The 19,277-nt window shown below is 55.2% G+C and overlaps 1 protein-coding gene across 6 annotated transcripts; it reads left to right on the top strand.

Annotated features, from left to right (window-relative positions):
* Positions 1-16,400: 16,400 nt before the first annotated feature.
* Positions 16,401-19,216, top strand: SLC16A11 (solute carrier family 16 member 11). Of its 6 annotated transcripts, none has more exons than XM_053211774.1 (5): positions 16,404-16,585; positions 16,848-17,055; positions 17,355-17,498; positions 17,664-18,431; positions 18,543-19,216. In XM_053211774.1, the coding sequence occupies exons 2-5, from the start codon at positions 16,854-16,856 to the stop codon at positions 18,776-18,778; spliced, it is 1,350 nt and encodes a 449-aa protein (XP_053067749.1). In that variant the 5' UTR covers positions 16,404-16,585; positions 16,848-16,853; the 3' UTR covers positions 18,779-19,216. The 6 variants fall into 6 exon arrangements, with proteins under 6 accessions (XP_053067748.1, XP_053067749.1, XP_053067745.1 ...); XM_053211771.1 differs by having other exon boundaries at positions 16,452-16,585; positions 16,749-17,055; XM_053211773.1 differs by having other exon boundaries at positions 16,401-16,585; positions 17,355-18,431.
* The last annotated feature ends 61 nt before the right edge of the window (positions 19,217-19,277 follow it).

Below are 19,277 nucleotides of genomic sequence, written 5' to 3'. Positions count from 1 at the left end.
TGTGTAACATCCATCCCAATGCTCAGTAGCTTAAAACAATAAACATTTATTATAGCTCGTGAGTCTAGAGGTCATCTGGATGGTTTCTGGTCTGGCCAGAGTCGCCCACGCATTTGTGGTCAGCTGGCCGGTTGGCTGGGAGCTGGCTGATCTAGGATAGCCTCACTCCCATGTCTGACATTTGGTTGGCTCTGGGCTGGGACAGCGTGGACGTCTGGATCGTGTTAGGCTGGTCTGGGCTTCTTGGCACAGTGTTTGGGCTGGTTTCAAGAGAGTAAGCGGAAGAGTACAAGAACTCTGGACTCTCAGTTCTGGAACCGAAGCATCACTTCTGTTTCAGGCTATTGGCCAAAGTAGATCACAAGGCAGCCCACGTTCAAGGAGGTGGGAAGTAGGGCTTTTGATTGAAGGAGCTGCAAATCCTATCGTAGAGAGGACAGATAACCGTGATGGGTGGAGATTGCTGTTTTTGCGATCGATCTAGCTCACCATCTCAGCCACAAAGAGCCAACATCTCACTAAGGATTCCCACGAAAAGAGAGGGCAGGATCCATTGATTGCTAGATTCCCTCTACCGAGAAACCTGCCTGCACATAGGAGGATTTCTTTATTTTTTAAATATTTTTTTAATGTTTATTTACCCTATTTCATTTTTTTCAGAGGGAGAGAGACAGAGAATGAGCAGGGGAGGGGCAGAGAGAGAGGGAGACACAGAATCTGAAGCGGGCTCCGAGCTGTCGGCACAGAGCCCGCCGCGGGGCTCGAACCCGCGAACTGTGAGGTCGTGACCTGAGCCGAAGTCGGACGCTTAACCCACTGAGCCACCCAGGTGTTCCAGGAGGATTTCAATTAGTATTAATTAAAGTCAAAGAGGGTGGTGTCAAAGGGAAGGTATGGGAAGGGCCAAGTTTAGCTCTGGGGAGGCAGCCCGCTTCCACTCCTCCCTGCCCGCATCACTTGAAAATCATCAGGCTGGAGCCAGAGGGGTCTTGGTAGGAAGTGCTCTGAGGACAGCAGGAAGTGATGGGGTCCAGAGGGCACCGCCCAGGGTGGAAGAGGTTACATAAGGAGCATCGGTACCCAGCTGGTTCTGTGGGCACCAAATACTGCGACCCAGGGCGGCCAAACGCACAGAACATTAAAACAACACCAATAATATTGCAAATATATTGCAAAAAAGAGTCTGAGGCTTAATGGACTGAGCCACCCGGGTGCCTCTTTTCAGTTAATGTCTTTCTCCACCGCTTGGATTTTCTAACTGCATAAAGCTTATTATTTTTTTTTTAAATTAAGAAAGACCAACAAACATATGACATTGAAGAATACTAGTGAGGGGGCCCCTGGGGGGCGTCAGTCGGTTGAGGGCTCGACTCTTGATCTCGGCTCAGGTCACGATCTCACGGTTCTTGAGATTGAGCCCCGCTTTGGGCTCTGCCCTGACAGCATGGAGCCTGCTTGGGATTCTCTCTCTCTTCCTCTCCCTCTGCCCCTCCCCTGATCACATGTGCATGCTCTCTCTCTCTCTCAAAAAGAAATAAACTTAAAAAAAAAAAAAGGAAAAATACTAATTAGAAAATTTCACCAGCTCTCACAAGCCTTCCAAATTTGGAATGAGCGAGTCAAGGTCATGCTGTAACTGTCACCCCCCCACCCCGCCCCCCGCAGCAAAGACAAAATCAAGTACAGCCTGATTGGGATGCGGCAGTGTTTCCAGAGTCACAAAGAGGAGGCTGTCCCAGCTCTGAAAAGTCAGAATCCTTGGAGGGGGCTTGGTTAGATGAGGGTGTACAATTGGTTGTAGGTTCTGAATATTAAGACTATCCATGTCCAGGGGCACCTGGCTGGCTCAGAAGAACGTGCCACTCTTGGTCTTGGGGTTGTGAGTTCGAGTCCCACGTTGGGTGTAGAGATTACTTAAAAATAAAATCTTAATTTTTAAAAATTTTATTTTAGAAAGAGAGCAGGGGAGGGGGGCAGAGGGAGAGAGAGAGACTCCCAAGCAGGCTCTATGGTCAGCACAGAGCCCAACCTGGGGCTCAGTCCCACGACCCTGGGATCATGATCCAAGCCCCAAATCAAGAGTTGGACGCTGAACCGACTGAGCCACCCAGGCGCCCCCAAAATAAAACCCGACTCTTGATTTCAGCTCAGGTCATGATCTCATGCTTGGTGGGTTCGAGCTCTGCATTGGGCTCCATGCTGAGAGTACAGAGCCTGCTTGGGATTCTCTTTTTCTCTCTCTGTCTGTTTCTCCCAAAACAACAAACACACTTAAATGATTTTTAGAAAGTCAATGTCCAGAAAGCAGGCAGGGACTAGGAGGAAGTACAAATACCCAATGGCATTGGAAATTTCCCATGCTGGCTCTCTAACTTTGCAAGCAAACCCTCTGTATTCAGAGTTACACAAGACCTTCTTCTGAAGAAGGACTTTGGTTCCAAAGAGAGAAAACTGCCCTCTGGTGATTATGTAAGCGTCTCTGAGTTGCTTCCGGAAACAAGGAGGCTTAGGTAAGGAGGTGATGCGCGACACCTGTTTCTTTGGACCAGTTTGAACCCCTATCAGAATCCTGTATTGGAAGGACTCTTTGGTTATAAACTACAGAAAAATCTCCGGGTTTAGGTAATGCAAAAAGACCATTTGTTCTACGAGGGAGTCTCACACAACCTGTTAAGGGCTGAATTGGGTGCTCCCAAAAAGAGATGTTGAAGTCCTAACACCGGGACCCGTGGCTGTGACCTTCTTTGGAAATGGAATGGCTGCGGATGTAAGCAGTTTAGATGAGGTCACAGTAGGGTACGGTGGGTCTAACCCAACATGCCCGCTGTCCACATCCGGAGAGGAGAGGCCCAGACACCCAGGGGAGAAAGCCACGTGGCCACCCAGGTGGCAGGTCAAAGATTGCCCACCAACCACTGGCAGCTGGGAATTGGGGAGGAAGGCTCCTCGCCTCCAGGCTTCAGAGGGAGCACACTGACCCCTGGATTTCAGGCTTCGGCCTCCACAACCGTGAGACCATCCACTTCTGTCATTTGGGGGGGTTCTTGGGTAAGCCAACAGGCCAGCCCAGGGCTGGGGAGGGGCTGAAGCCCTGGGACGGACTGGAAAGGAGAGCTGGAGCCCCGAGGGTCTCTTTCCCCTCCCTGCCATCCGCTTCACCCCTCTTTCTCACTGCAGACCATCATTCTCTGGGGTCCCCGGCCGCTCTTTCCCCCGCCCCGCTCGGGGTTGCAGATCCGGGGCAGCGGCCAGTCCAGGGTTAGCCCCGCCTCCCTCCCCCACGAAGCGCTGGATTAGGATTGGCTGCAGCCCGTTAGGGCACGCCTACTCTCTATTGCCTCCGATTGGCTTTAGGGGTGGACATGTGACTCCGTCCTGGCCAATGAAACGTGAGGATCCGGAAACCGGCTGGGGCTTCTGCGAAAGAGTTTTCCTTCCAGGAGGGGAGCTCCGCTGGTTTCCCGGCTGCTCGGGGTACTTCCTTGGGGGAGGACAAGATGTTTGCGGTAGTGACGGGTGGCTGACGACTGTGGAGGGAAAGCCAAGGGTCAGGCGTGTACTTAGCTGCTGTAGCAGGGCGAGCCAGCTACCTGAGCCCTCGGGAGAAGGCAGAGAGCTGGGTGTTTGGTGCTTCCAGTACGAGCTTCATGCCATGCGCGGAGCGAGGTGCCCTGCACAGCCGGCGTCTCATGTGGCGTGAAATACACGTTGCACCCAGAGTTGCCTCACCTGGAGCTTTGAGGAAAAGAAGGACAAGAGTCCGAACAGAATCTGGAGAGCAATGCACGCATCACTGGCTACAAAGGAAGACAAGTGCCTCTAAGCAGTGCCCTGAGCATGACTAGGATTTGAAATGCCAGCGTGAGTCATAAACGGTCAGGTTTTATAAATGGAAAAGCGATCCGGCTGCGTATCATTCACAGGGTGCGTGATTGCTTCGCAGGGGTGGATGGACACCGTCTGTTGTCATTCGACGGAATGGTTTCAGAACGAGAGCGGAAAATCATTACATAAACGAGGCTAAGCCGTGCCCCGCCCTCCTAACTCCGTCCGTTTCCTACAGGTTGATTTGCACCGTCCGAGAATAGGGGACAAAATGCCAATCCACCCAGGCGTAGCCAATACTGCCTAAAATTAGCTACTTCAGAAGTCAATGCGTGAACCCTCTGGTTTCATACCCTGACCACGCCCCTAGGAATGGAGTCCTTCTGTCCCAGAAAGTCATAGAAACAGAATGTGTACGAGCCGACTGCCCTTGACGTCCGTAAGAAATCCTACACACGTGGCGGTTGCAAAAAGATTTTAAAAATAAAAAAGATCGTTCCCTCTGTCCGCAAAACGTTTGTCCTAACTGTGCCCTGCTGAGGCCCTTTGGGATTCTGTCCATCCAGCAGTGGGACAGGATGGGATGGGAAGTTACCTTGTTTCCATTACATCCACCCCCTGGGGCGGGGGGGGGGGGCGGGGATAATCCTGAGATCTTTACCAGTTCCCTGACCACCAGTCACAGCCAGTCCCGAGATGCAGGCAGGTCTGTTCTCAACTGTAGGGACTGGGTTTAACCCCTTCCAGCCTCTGCTGTCCTCATCCAACCACTGCTCTTCAGGTTTTTCTGGATTCTCAGGATGTCTCCTCTCTTAAACCGCAAGATCTTCTCTTCTTAAAGTCAAAGAAGGATTGGGTCACCTGCCTTCTGGCTCTTTCTGCTTGAGAATTACCCCCATTACCTTACCTGGCCCTGGAAACTGCTCGAGTCAGCATTGTCCTGTCCAAATTGTGCATGTTGTGAATTACAGTGAAGGAGGCAATGAATCAAACTCCTGACCTTCTGTTTGGAACCCGAGGGCACCCAACCCCTCTAGTCTACTCCTTTCAGGGGAAGCCATCCACCACGGCCATCGCTCCACCAACATGCTGAGACACTGTTGCCACATGGAACCCCACCAGCCCCAGCACGGTTGCAGTGGACCAGCTCAGGTCCCAACCTCACTACTGTGCCCAAAACCGTGGCAGCAGCTGTGGACCCTCTCTGCTGGAAATCGTTCTAATAATTTTGATAGTTTTTTTTTTCTTGTTCATATTTCTTAAAATATTTTTTTTGTTTGTGTATTTGTTTTTGAGAGACAGAAAAAGACGGAGCACGCGCGGGGGAGGGGCAGAGAGAGAGGGAGACAAGGAACCCGAAGCGGGCTCTGGGCTCCGAGCTGTCCGCACAGAGCCCGACGCTCAGAGATCATGACCTGAGCCGAAGTCGGACACTTAACGGATAGGGCCACCCAGGCGCCCCTTCTCATTCATATTTTAAAATTATCTTCTCTTTATTTAAACATATTAGGTTTAGTTATTTTGTATTTTCCCAATAATTCTAACATGTAAATACACAGGTCAAATTCTGATGTTTGCTATTTCTGCTGACTCTTACTTCTGATGCCTCGTTATCTTTGTTTTATGATTTCTGTGCCTGTGTCACCATGCTGAAGCTGAGGATAAGAGAGCTCACAAGGTTTTCAGGATGGATTGCAATGATAAAGGGACTTGCGCTCCTGCCTAAGGAATCTGGCCCTTGTCCTGAGGACAGTGGAGAGCCTTTGAAGGCAGATAAGATTTGAATTTTGAAACAAATCACTCTGCGGGCTGTGAGGAGACTGGATTGCCCGGGCCAGCTGGAGGCAGGGAGACCAGTTAGGATGTGGGTGTGGTCATCTGCGCTGGGGGAAGGGACCTATGCATTTATTTATTGTTGCTGTATTGATGTCCATTTCCTGCCGGACATTATGTGAGGTCCTTTACCCAGAGTCTAGGTGTTTCTTCCTGTTGTGTGTATGTGCGGTGGAGGACGGCGGAGCTTGTGGTAAAAATCAGAGGGGACAAATCACATCAATAGTAACCAAGGAACGCCCCCAGCAGAGGCTGGCCCTCTAGAATAACCTTGGGTTTTTCAGCCTTCCCAAGTTGGCATTCATAAATGGCTCCAACGATACGCTTGGCTTCCTGCACAAGGACAATTCTAACTTTTCTTTCTTCCTACCTGACCCCGAATGGTGTGTAGGGATCCACCCTGTTCCATATAGCCATGTGCTTCAGGTGAGGCTGGCTCCAGCCCAGTCCCAGAGGTGGTTAATCAAGGTGGTCCCATCCGCCTTGTCAGCGACTGGTTTAATCATGGGATACCAATCTGGCCACTTCTGGGGCCGGAGGAAAAGATGTCCTTACTGCTAAGCGGGACACATCGGGAGAGATGTTACGCCTGGATACCATGCTGTAACGGTAAAAGGAAAAGGCTAAAACACGGAGGACAACAGAATGAGAACACAGGGAGAACATGATGCCCTGGTGATGTCGTGCCGCTGATGCGCTAGCCCTGGGTATTCCTACCTCCAGTTTCATCGATACGCGAGATAATATACTTTCTTATTGTCTAAGCCAAGTTTTTGCTACTCGCAGCCAACGAGCACGTGTCTTATGCTTTCCCGAAGGGTCTGTGATCCTAAGCAACACAATCTTCCCTTCCTTCTGGGGCTCATATTACCAAGAACTGCCATCCGCTGGGATCTCCGGGTACGGCCACTTCTCATCACCATCCCCAATACCCGGTGACATCACGGGGAAGTTGGACCCATAGCTGGAGACAAAGACAAACGTGAAAGGGAGAGAGCCCCGACTGGGGCGGGGGTGTGGGATAACGGGTGGAGTGTATGGTGTAGGGCAGGGCGGCAGGGCCGAAGGCTGCTTGAGCCCCGGAGGTCGGTTGGTTGGCAACTTCGGGAGCTCCCCAGGAGAGATCTGAAACTGGCTCCTGGACACGGAGGACAGGGAGAGACCAAAGAAAGAGGTGGCCACCCCAGGTTGTTAGATGACAGTTTTTTTTATGAGAATTTTTTTTAACGTTTATGTTTTTTATTTTTGAGACAGAGAGAGACAGAGCATGAACGGGGGAGGGGCAGAGAGAGAGGGAGACACAGAATCGGAAGCAGGCTCCAGGCTCCGAGCTGTCAGCACAGAGCCTGACGCGGGGCTCGAACTCACGGACCTCGAGATCGTGACCTGAGCCGAAGTCGGCCGCTTAACCGACTGAGCCACTCAGGCGCCCCGATGAGAGTTTTAATAAGCAGGGAAAACTCCTATGCAAGGCTGGTCTTGGGCGGCAGCAAGATGAGTAGGTCTCAGCACTTGCCCGCCAGACTCTTAAACGTTTACACAGAAGCCTTAACAGGGTTCACTCATGTGTCCAGGCCAGATGGTCTCAACGACACATGGCTCTCTCAAGGCCGCATCCTTGAAAATGGCAGAATGTGTGCTCCAAGGACAGGAGAGTGGATAAGGAGGCTCTGATTGCTGGGGTCAAGCTCCAGGGTCCCTTGCCCGTCGGGTCCTCTTGATGACCTTCTCCAGCAAGGTCAGTGCCAAAATGGATAATCACATTCGGGAGGACTTAGGAAGACAGCCTCCTCAATAAAGCCAAGCTGGAAACTCCATGGGTTAGTCTGAACGGGCAGAACACAAAAACTAAGCACGAACTCTCTGGTCCGAGTTTCCCCTTTTCCTTGGGGCCCCTCTCACTCTGCCTCCATCCTGGGGGCCCAAGTGCACATGGTTCCTCTCATGGCTGTGGCCTGAGGCCGCACACAACACTCTCCTTGGGTTCACTAGCCCCGGTGAAGTGGGATAGAATTTTCTTAAAGACCTAAGCAAACACTCGGGGATCCACAGCTTTACCCCATGTGTTTGTTTAGACAAACAAACCCTTAAATAGAGCTTCCTTCCCGCTAGGAATTGTTCCAAATGCTTTACAAATCCCCACGACAACCTGAGAAGTTGTGCCGATAATAACAAGGTATTACCATCATCATCATGTTTTCTGCTCTGAACTAGGTGCTATTTTACCGTGGTCGTGTTTTACGGACGAGGGAGCCGCTGCACAGATAGGTTACATAATTTGTCCTAGGGGCGCCTGGATGGCTCAGTCCTTGAAGCGTCTGACTTCAGCTCAGGTTACGATCTCACAGTTGGTGGGTTCGCGCCCCGCCTCGGGCTCTGTGCTGACAGCTCAGGGCCTGGAACCTGCTTCGGATTCTGTGTCTCCCTCTCTCTCTGTCCCTCCCCCCGCCTCAAGAATAAATAAACATGAAAAACAATTAAAAATAATTTGTTCTAGGTGATTCAGCTGGTAAGTGGCAAAGCCAGAATTTAAACCTAGGCAGTCTGGTTACAGGGTCCCTGTTCCTCCCACCAGACCGTATTACCTCTCAATATCGAGTATATTAAAATACACTTACATTGCACACAAAACATAATATGTTTGCTGTTAAGGTGTTTGAAAGGGTTTTCTTTTTTAGAATTGCCTACAAGGAACAGATTGAATCCACGAACATTCAGGAAATTCTAGGAAGTGAGAAAAACTAATCTACAAATTGTGTGCCGATGTAATGAAACTTTAGGAATATGAAATTTAACCAAGATGTTGATTGGCTACCATTGTATTTTGCACACATTTCCTTAGACGTTTATTAATTTAGATTTTTGCAGTTTTTGGCTTTTAGAATATACTTTTTTTCCAGGTCCGTAACATATCTGTAAGCACTCGGAAAGCTTCTGGTCCTGAACCCTGTGTACTCAGGGGATGAATCAGCTCTCCTCAAGGACAACAGGGAAATAAACCCACAAGCCACGGAAGAACAACCCGGCTTTATGTACCATGGAGCTCAGGTTCCAGTCTTACCCCACGCTGCTGCTCACTGTTCCCAGCAATCACTGGCCACTGTCCCAAGACATCTGAGCCCTGGGCACCAACTTGTCACCTCCCGGATCTCTGGGTCCAGGACGGGTAAGCTCAGAACCCGTAAGTCACATGCCTCTGCTAGGCAGCTGGTCGACCGGATGCCCAAGGCCTCGCCTCCACCTCTGTAGGCCCAGCCTGATGTGACTTCCTTTCAGGCCAGCCCCTGCCACCACCCTGTTCAAATAAACAGTAGACACTAGACTCACAAATGTGCTTTGGATCGGTCCCACTTCGAGAAGTTCCTGGTTGTAAACCAAGAAAGAGAGACACTCCCGGACTTGAGACCGGGGGAAGAAAGTTGGGTAAAGGCCGCCTGCCTGAATGGAAGAGAGAGAAGGAAGGGACCCTTTGGGGGAAGCACTGCTCAGGACTGAAAATGCTTTGCAAGTAGGGAGAGGCTGGAGAAGGCTTTTCAGAGGAAATGACCATGAAGTGTGGGCCGGGACAAAGGAGATTTGGGCAGACAAGAGGGGCTCCGTGGGAGGCCAGGACCCCAAAGGGAAAGACCCACCCTGCACACAAGCCAGAGGTCCTGTGGCCTCAGTGGCAGCCAGGCAGGGCCTCTCCAGGGTCACAGAGACTTCGGGACTTGCCCACCCACTGCTCCGGGTGTCTGTGCAGGGAGCTCTTCCTGGGGGGGGGGGGGAGAAAACAGCCCCTCCTCCCGCTTACTTGATCCCCAAAGCTCTGCCTTACACACGTTTGGCCCTAGGATGTCCAAGTGACATCCCGGCAGGGGCAGGAAAACCTGTTCTCTCACTCCCTGTCTCCTCCCACCTTGGCTTTGGTCCTGGAAGACGGTGCTCCGCAGGGACGCAGAATCCCGCCAAGCAGGGTCCCAGTAGCCCTCGGCAGATGTGAAGGGTTGTCAGCTTCGGGACTCCCCTAAGGGGCGAGTCCTTTAAGTCCAATGCAAGGTCGCAGGCTGGGGCTGGGAAGGCAGACAGCAGCCCAGAGGATGCAGAGGTGGCTAAGAGGTTGGGTTACTGCAGAGGGGAAATGACAGCCCTCACCTCTGGCCCTTTCTGGCGTGACTCCCCCTCTGGAATCAAGACAGGAGGCCTGCAGGGAGCTGGAGACCACACTGGACCGAGAGAAGACGAAAGGGTGGCTGCCTGTGGCCAGAAGAACGGGAGGAAACGGAACGAAGGGTCACCCACACTTGGTCTACGCTTTGCTGAGACATGATTGACGTGTGCCTCGTTATTTTTTCTAATTGTTTTTTAATGTTTTTATTTTTATTTTTTTTAAATTATTTAAAAAAAATTTTTTTTACGTTTATTTATTTTTGAGACAGAGAGAGAGCATGAACAGGGGAGGGTCAGAGAGAGAGGGAGACACAGAATCTGAAACAGGCTCCAGGCTCTGAGCCATCAGCACAGAGCCCGACGCGGGGCTTGAACTCACGGACTGCGAGATCATGACCTGAGCTGAAGTCGGTCGCCCAACCGACCGAGCCACCCAGGCACCCCTAATGTTTTTATTTTTGACACAGAGAGAGAGACAGAGTGCAAGCGGGGGAGGGGCAGAGAGAGAGGGAGACACAGAATCGGAAGCGGGCTCCAGGCTCCGAGCTGTCTGCACAGAGCCGGATGCGGGGCTCGAACTCATGAGCTGTGAGATCATGACCTGAGCCGAAGTCCGACGCTCAACCGACTGAGCCACCCAGGCACCCTGCCTCATTATTTTTGATGGAGATAAGAATCCACCTACCTAGGGACGCTGAGGGCACAGGTGCTCTTTCCCGGTGTCCCTTCCAGCTAGGACGAGAGCACGTGACTGGGGTTCAGGTGGTCAGGAGCACAAACCCTGGGCTTGGGTTTAGGCCCGGTGGTGGCAGAGAGCCAGAAGCAACGTCTAGTGGCCCGCCGTGACAGCAGTGGCCCTTGTAAGTCATCTAGGCCCTCAGCAGACCATTTTCTGCCAAAGTTCTGTAGCCTTCTGGGTAATTCCGAGACTACCTGGTGCCCTGTAATCCACCATTTCTCTCCTTCAGTAAGTCAGAGTTAGCGCCCATGGCCTGTAATTAAGAGCTTTGACACAGACGTGAGCCAAAGTCCCAGAACCAGAAAATGCCAGGTAAGACACGTTTGGACATTTAGACACACAGACCAGGCTCAAAGCCTTCAGCAGAGCGCTCCGGCTCTCCCGATCCCTTGTCATTGGAAACTGGGCTTCCAGAAAGACCCAGGAGCCCGAGGCTGCCGGCCTTCCCCTTGGGAAGGGGTCTGGGGAGGCAGGGGTAGTGGCAGAGGGACAGGATGGGGCTGGGCTGCAAGAGGCACGGGTTGGTAGGGGGAGTCAGTGAGGAGTAAGGGAGGGTAGGATCCGGCCCGGCCCAGGCTCCAGCCTCAGCTCTGTCTTGCGGGTTCTGACTGTGACCCCGTCACCAGGCTCCTTCAGCCACAGACTCAGCAAATCCCTTACCCAGGCCCAGCCCCCCACAGGCAGTTCAGGGGACCCGGCCTCGTTCTCCATTCACATGTGGTCACCCAAGGGGACTCGTTCCCTGCACACAACGAGCCCCACCGTCCTGGGTGGGTGCCTTTGCCCCCTGCTTTGTTACCTACCCACCCCCCTCTTTTCAGAGCATCTCAGCCCATGTGCTGGCCTGGCCCTGACCCACAAATCCGGACCTTTGCGTCCCCATCCCCTTCCTGGGTCATGTTTCCTTCCACTATTCCAGGCCTTGGCTCTGGGCTTTGAGGTCTGTGCTGACTTCCCAAAGCCTGGTCTCTGGGTGCGCTGAAGGAGAAGATTTTGGGGGTGATGGGGTAAGAGGCAGCTCTGAAATTTATTTTTAGTGTTTATTTATTTTTGAGAAAGAGAGGGAGAGAGAGAGCGCGAGCAGGGGAGGGGCAGAGAGAGACAGGGAGACACAGAATCCGAAGCAGCTCCAGGCTCTGAGCTGTCAGCACAGACCCCGACGCGGGGTTCGAACTCACGAGCCCCGAACTCACCCAGGCGCCCCAAGAGGCAGCTTTGTTAGGCACGCGGAAGCCCAAGGTCAGCTGGGCCAAACTCCAGAAAGCGTCAGACTTTGCCTACCTCGAGTACAGCCCTGTGTCCCTGCCTGCCCCCTTCCCTCCCACCGGCCTTCCACAGAAGGATCCCACCCAGCAGGCGGACCCAGGGGATGGCTGGGCCCAGCTTAGGGCTTCCCTGGGGTTTCAGACCGCTGGGGCCCCGAGAACCTCCTGCAGGTGCTGCCTTGGGAAAGTCCCAGAGCCGTTTTATAGTGTTTATAGCCAGACACACTCCTGGATCCCAAATTATGAGCAGACTTTGACCCTCTCTTTTGATCTCCCGGGCTCAGCGCCTGTGTCTGGGGCTTTCTCCCTGTGGGCAGGCAGCGGCACCCAGGCCCATCACAGCCACCGCTTGGGATGCCGCCCCACCCCCATCCAGTCTGCTCAGCCCATGAATCCCCTGTTCCGTGTTTTCTCTGGATTAGTTGTCACCTTGCACCTTGGTGTCAAAGACCTGGAGATCAATAGTGCCTGCCGGGGCCTGCCTCCCAGGCAACGTGGGGGTGAGGGGCAGAGGACAAACAATGGTGGGTGATGTTCCTGCGGGCCCAGAAGATTCCATGGGGGTTAAGTAGGCAGGGGAAGCAACCATTGCTGATTAGCGGTGGGTGGGGTCGGGGCCGACTGCCCCCAGGGGCTTGGCTGCACCCTCAGTGGAGACTTGGCGGAGAAAAACTTAAATGCTTTGTTTTGTCACTTAAAGCATTATTTTCCCGTGAAAATATGCCTCGAAGGTTATGAAGCAGAGGGGGCTGGCTCAGTGGGTGCATCGTGAGTCTCTTGATCTCGGGGTCGTGAATTCGATCCGCATGTTGGGTGTAGAGATGACTTAGAGAAAACTTGGGGGCACCTGGGTGGCTCAGTCTTTTCGGCGTCCGACTTCGGCTCAGGTCACGATCTCGCGGTTCGGGAGTTCGAGCCCCGCGTCGGGCTCTGTGTGACAGCTCGCAGCCTGGAGCCTGCTTTGATTTCGGCGTCTCCCTCTCTCTCTCTGCCCCTCCCCTGCTCACCCTCTATTTCTCTCTGTCTCTCAGAAAATAAAATAAAATGTTAAAAAAAAATCAAAAATAAGATAAAACTTAAAAGATTAGAATGAGGTAGGCTGCAGACCTTCACGTGAATTTTCAGCGCAAAACAAGATATTTCAGAGAAATTTCCCACCTCAAAAAAAGGTGTTTCGCCCCGGACTCTCCTGCCCCCCCGCCCCGACTGGGGTGTTCCGTCATCCTCTGTGTTCAGCTTTCTGATGTTCGCGAATGCTACTACGTCAGTGGAAATTTTCGAGAGGCATCGGTCCCTGGGAAAACATCTCAACCCTTCAGTCTGGTCTTCAAGACCTGGGATGACGGGAGCCTCTTCTACCCTGGTGGCTTTGTCCTGCGCTGTTCTGTATGCTCTCTCGTCTCCGCACAGTCGCTTGTCACGGCTCCCCAAACAATAAATAATATGCCAAGCTGGTGCCTGCATTTGTGATTTTCCACAAGCCGCTGCCTTTGCCTGGAGTGTCCCCGCCCACGGCAACCATCTGGCAAACTCCTACTCATCCTTCAAGACCCAGCTTCAAGGGCTCCTCTTCTGTGAAGCCTTCCCAGCAGACCTGAGCGAATGAATGAGTCAGCTCCTCCCATGCACCGCTCGGTGGGGTCTGTGTCCCTCTCCCTGTGTCGAGCTCTCTGTATCTCGCCTTTGCCCTAATTTGACTGTGGGCGCTCGGAAGGGAGAGACGGCAACATTCGACTGAGCAGGGGCCCTGTGGGGTCCAGCCGGGGTCCCCCAGAGCAACAGAGACCAACATTCTCGAGGTCCTGTCCTCATAGGTGTAGACACACAGCGGCTCATTTAATCCCCTACCAACGCTACCACGTAGCCACTATCATTATCCCCATTTTAGAGATGGGGAAACTGAGGCACGGGGAAGCTGCGTAACTTGCTCACCATCATACGGTTAATAAGCGGCTGAGCTGAGAAAGTCCAGCTTGGAGTCCGTTCTCCCAACCTCCGACGCTGTGTTGGCTCCATAAGCAGAAGCTGTAAAGTGATGGTCATTTTGGCAAAAATATAGGGAGCGTGAGAGAGAAAATGACCGTGCCCTTTCACCACCAATCAGCCCAGTCCCAGGCCCTGGGATGCCCTCTAGGTTCACAGGTGGCCCGTAAAGGTGCTTAGGGTCACTTTGTACAACCGCCAGACCCAGGGGCGCCGGCCTCCTCTTTGAGCGCTGTGTGTTTACTCCACCACAGAGAGCGGACAGTGCGAGCTTTGTTTCAGAGGGGGTACAGCTTGCAGCAGAGTCCTCAGCAGCAGGCTTGGGAAGTGGGGGTCTGCCGGCTCCGCCTTTCAGGTGCCTCTCACAACAGCAGCCCTGGCTGGAGGGAAACCGGTGAGACCACTTTCCTAGGGTGCACGGGGAAAGACCACTTTCCTAGGGTGCACGGGGAAAGACCACTTTCCTGGGGTGCACGGGGCAGGACCACTTTCCTAGGGTGCACGGGGTAAGACCACTTTCCTGGGGTGCACGGGGTAACACCACTTTCCTGGGGTGTACGGGGTAAGACCACTTTCCTGGGGTGCACGGGGCAGGACCACTTTCCTGGGGTGCACAGGGCAGGACCACTTTCCTAGGGTGCACGGGGTAAGACCACTTTCCTGGGGTGCACCGGGTAACAACACTTTCCTGGGGTGCACGGGGTAACACCACTTTCCTGGGGTGTACGGGGTAAGACCACTTTCCTGGGGTGCACGGGGCAGGACCACTTTCCTGGGGTGCACAGGGCAGGACCACTTTCCTGGGGTGCACGGGGCAGGACTGTAAACCTTCAGGGACTCCTGCTCCCCATCCAGGACGTTTCAAGGAGTGGGCATCGCACATGCAAAAATTCACAAGCGAGAAAAAGCCAGGCATGTCCTCGGAGCAGGTGAGGCACTGATGGCTGTAAGGGCACAGGAGAGAGGGGAGAGGGGGAGTCTACTTTCGACTGTTAAAGGACTAATCCCCCAAGTAGAGAAATGTCGTTTTCCTCCAATTTGCAGATGCTCTCTCAACAATTGGGGAACACTGCCCCCACGTGGCTCCCAGGTGACGCCTGCTCCAAACTGGAGATTGCCACATTTCCTATGATATTGCGCAATGATTAAACCAAAGAACACATATCTTGATTCACTTTTTTTTTTTTTAACGTTTATTCACTTTTGAGAGACAGACAGAGACAGAGCATGAGCAGGGAAGGGGCAGAGACGGAGACACAGAATCCGAAGCAGGCTCCAGGCTCCGAGCTGTCAGCACACAGCCCGACACGGGGCTGCAACTCACGAACTGTTGAGATCATGACCTGAGCCGAAGTCTCCGCTTAGCCGACCGAGCCTCCCAGGCGCCCCACAGATCTCTTGATTCAAATACCTGAAGTAAAGCAACGGTAACCTTAATCCTGGGGTAAAAAGTATACTTTTAAATAAAGTTCCCCCACGAAATCAGTACCTGGGTCCAATTCTCAGATTTCTTACTTTGTTTTTAAAATTCGAGGGGCGCCTGGGTGGCTCAGTCGGTTGAGCATCCGACTTCGGCTCAGGTCATGATCTCGCGGTCTGTGAGTTCGAGCCCTGCGTGGGGCTCTGTGCTGACGGCTCAGAGCCTGGAGCCTGTTTCAGATTCTGTGTCTCCCTCTCTCTGACCCTCCCCCGTTCATGCTCTGTCTTTGTCTCAAAAATAAATAAACGTTAAAAAAAATTTTTTTTTAAATTCGAATCTGAATCTTCCGCGAGTCTGATCCCAAGGATCCTTTCTCTTCCCAGTGACGCTTATCTTAGAATCACGAACTCCATGGCCCTGCAGAAGCTCTGCCATTTCCAGGCTAGTCAGCCATCACACTGTCCCCAGGCCCTTCCCTCCACTGTGGTATCCTATTACAATCCTAGGCCTGTTCTCCATTCACCGTCTGCAGTTGGACAGATCCAACCAAATTCAAGTATTTCCACCATCTTTTAGCTGGGTTGCTTTGATGCAAGGCACCTAGCTTCTCCAAGTTTCAGTAGCTTCATCTGTAAATTGGGCACAACACCTTCACGGGTTTACTGGGAGCATGTACAGGTGACATGGGTGGAGGGCATCTGGCTCATCACAGCATCTCCTAGTAAAGGAATCTTCTTCCTCCCCCTGGGTCCTTGAGGGCCTGTTACTACTGAGCAAGAAATGAGCACTCAGTGGAGGTCAGTGATTTGATATCCAAGAATTGCCTGGCCCTCCAGCAATGTTCCCTGAGAGCAAGAGTACTCAGCGCCCCTGGCCTTGGGGGTCACGCCTATTTCCACGTGTTGCCTTACCGACCTTGGGTTTGCCCTGGATTGCAATCCACGGGTCTCCTCCAGGAGAAGCAGGTGGCAGGTGCGTGGACTTGAGCCGGGCGGGGCCGCGTTCATTCTTCCCGCCCCCCTCCCTGGTGAGGAGGTAGAGGTGTGTGTGTGTGTGTGTGTGTGTGTGTGTGTGTGTGTGTAGGCGTGTGTATATAATTCAATCCCCGTGGGACTCAGCGTCTGGCCTCACCGGCGGCTAGGCCATTGGCTGACAGTCAGCTCCCCCGCCCTCCTTACCCCCCCCCCCCCCCCCGCGTCCCAGGTGGCTCAGGCCCCGGTGGCCAGCTCTGTTTACCGAGAGAGCCGGTCCAGGTGGGGTTCCATCTCGGCGCTCGCTCCCCTCCGGGGCCCCGCCCGCCCAGGAAGCAGGCAGAAAACCTGGCCGGGGTGTCCTTGCCTTTCCCCTTCCCTCACCGCCCGGAGGGGCCGGGTAAGGGGGGAGGGGTGGGCGTGGGAGGGGGAGCCCCAGGCCTGGGGGATCCGGCTGTCACCCCGTCCTGGGAGCCCGCGCGGACCGGGGGTGGGGGGGGTGGGGGGGGCGGTTATCCCTAGGCCTGACTCCCGCTCCCTCCGCCCCGCCCTATCGTGCTCAGGGGGCCGTGCCCACCCTGGCCAGCAGCCAGAACCTGCATCTCGGGGATGCCCAGGTCTCCTAGAGGAGGCGCCGACGCTGTGTGTCCCCCCTTCCCCAGACGGCGATGACCCCCAAGCCTGCCGGACCCCCGGACGGGGGCTGGGGCTGGGTGGTGGCCGCCGCAGCCTTCGCGGTGAATGGGCTCTCCTACGGGCTGTTACGCTCGCTGGGCCTCGCCCTCCCTGACCTCGCGGAGCACTTTGACCGAAGCACTCAGGACACTGCGTGGGTCAGCGCCCTGGCCCTGGCGGTGCAGCAGGCAGCCAGTGAGGGGGACCCCCAGGTGGGAGGCGGGGACCGGGGTGGAGTGGCGGAGAGTGTGTGCGGTGGCGGAGGACCCACCTGCTCACCAGACAGCCCTTGAGAAAGGGCGACCGGTGGGGACGGGGGGAACGAGTTCTAGAAAAGAGAGGGTCTCGTCTTGAGGTCAAGGGCAGGAGCTATTAGGCGGGGTGGGGGGGGGCGGGCAGAGAGACGCTTTAGGCCTGGCAAGCCGCCAAAGAGGAGTGCTGGATAGAGTTGGGGGTCCAGAGGCGTGTCTTCCGTTGACTCCGCCCCCTTCCAGGCCCAGTGGGCAGCGCCCTGAGCACCCGCTGGGGGGCGCGCCCCGTGGTGATGGTTGGGGGCGTCCTCACCTCGCTGGGCTTCGTCTTCTCCGCTTTCGCTCGCAGTCTGCTGCACCTCTACCTTGGCCTGGGCGTCCTTGCTGGTGAGGGGAGAGGGACACCCGGGTCCTTAAGGGGTGATGGTGGAGGTGGGCGCTTCCTGGGGGCTGGAGGCCAAAGGGGCGGGGCCTCCTGCGAGGATCCGGGCTGGGATTGCCGGCGCAGAGCATCCCGGGTCCCTGTCGTCACCCCGTCCTGTCCGTTCGCAGGCTCCGGCTGGGCCCTGGTGTTCGCCCCTGCCCTGGGAACCCTGTCCCGTTACTTCTCCCGCCGTCGAGTCTTGGCCGTGGGGCTGGCGCTCACTGGCAACGGGGCCTCCTCGCTGCTCCTGGCGCCCACCCTGCAGCTCCTCCTTGACACCTTCGGCTGGCGGGGCGCCCTGCTCGTCCTCGGCGCCATCACCCTCCACCTCGCCCCCTGTGGCGCCCTGCTGCGACCCCTGGTGCTCCCTGGCGACCCCCCGGCGCCACCCCGCGGGCCCTTAGCTGCCCTCGGCCTGGGTCTCTTCACGCGCCGGGCCTTCTCAGTTTTTGCTCTGGGCACAGCCCTGGTTGGGGGCGGCTACTTCGTCCCCTACGTGCACTTGGCCCCCCACGCTTTAGACCGGGGCCTGGGCGGGTATGGGGCAGCGCTGGTGGTGGCCGTGGCTGCGGTGGGGGACGCGGGCGCGCGGCTGATCAGCGGCTGGCTGGCGGACCAGGGCTGGGTGCCCCTCTCGCGGCTTCTGCTGGTGTTCGGGGCTCTGACCGGGCTGGGGGTGCTGGCCGTGGGACTGGTGCCCTTGGCGGGGAGCCAGGAGGGCTGCCGGGGGGCCCTGCTGGCCGCGGCTGGGGCCTACGGGCTGAGCGCCGGAAGCTACGCCCCCCTGGTTTTCGGTGTGCTCCCGGGGCTAGTGGGCGTCGGAGGTGTCGTACAGGCCACAGGGCTGGTGATGATGCTGATGAGTCTGGGGGGGCTTCTGGGCCCTCCCCTGTCAGGTAAGGGCCCGAGCCAGCAGATCCGCTCCCAACCATCCTCTGTCCCCCCCCTTACCGCCTCCCCCCACCCCTGGGTCCCAGGCCTCTAAATTCCTTTCCCCTCCCTTGCAGGCTTCCTAAGGGACGAGACCGGGGACTTCACCGCCTCCTTCCTCGCCTGCGGCTCTTTCATTCTCTCCGGCAGCTTCATCTACATGGGGCTGCCGGGGGCGCTGCCCTCCTGCCCCCCGGCCTCCCCCTCCCGGCAGGCCACCCGTCCTCCCGAGAGGGGGGAGCTGCTCCCGGTTCTTCCGGTCGCCCTGCTCTCCTCGGGAGGCCCTCGATCCACTCTGGACACTACGTGTTGACCGTTTTGTTTGGGCCACTCCCCCAATAAAGAATTTCTATCCGGTTTCCTGCAAGCCCCAGCTGTTAGCCAATCTAGGGCGCTGCAAACATTCTGCCGAAGATATTTAAGAAGGCTGACTCAAACGAACGGGGTCCCACTGAACTCTGGGGTGTTTTTCCGTCCGTCCAGCTGGTCCACCTGTCTTTGCCCAAGCTGTTGCCATTGTAACAGGGAGTCTCTGAAAAGCTGTTCCCAAGCTTCTGTGCGTTCGGGGTGGGGAGCTCATGAGGGACCTATCAGCCCCCTCCAGACCTCCCGGCTGAGTCTTTCCTGTGTTTCTGGCTCCTTTGGCCTGTGGGAAATGCTAGACCCAGACTTTAGCTCTTTAAGCTTCTGCTGCCCCTCCCAGACTCCCCCCACCCTGTGTCCTCACTGCTGTCTTCGTTTCTTTTCTGAGTCACGGGGGGAGCCTGGGAAAGAGGAGGTCAGTGGACAAGGCAGAGGAACCGTGGCCCAGA

Source organism: Acinonyx jubatus, chromosome E1 (assembly GCF_027475565.1).
Source record: "Acinonyx jubatus isolate Ajub_Pintada_27869175 chromosome E1, VMU_Ajub_asm_v1.0, whole genome shotgun sequence".
NCBI classification, from domain to species: domain Eukaryota; kingdom Metazoa; phylum Chordata; class Mammalia; order Carnivora; family Felidae; genus Acinonyx; species Acinonyx jubatus.
The sequence above is the reverse complement of the archived record's forward strand: the minus strand, read 5'-3'. Positions and strand labels throughout refer to the sequence as shown.

What these genes read in the sequence shown, in the direction of transcription:
- SLC16A11 (XM_053211773.1), top strand. Translation starts at nt 16,854, where the DNA reads ATGACCCCCAAGCCTGCCGGACCCCCGGACGGGGGCTGGGGCTGGGTG. An exon ending in GGCGGTGCAGCAGGCAGCCA is followed by an intron (nt 17,056 to 17,354) that starts GTGAGGGGGACC and finishes GCCCCCTTCCAG; the next exon opens with GCCCAGTGGGCAGCGCCCTG. An exon ending in TCTGGGCCCTCCCCTGTCAG is followed by an intron (nt 18,432 to 18,542) that starts GTAAGGGCCCGA and finishes CCTCCCTTGCAG; the next exon opens with GCTTCCTAAGGGACGAGACC.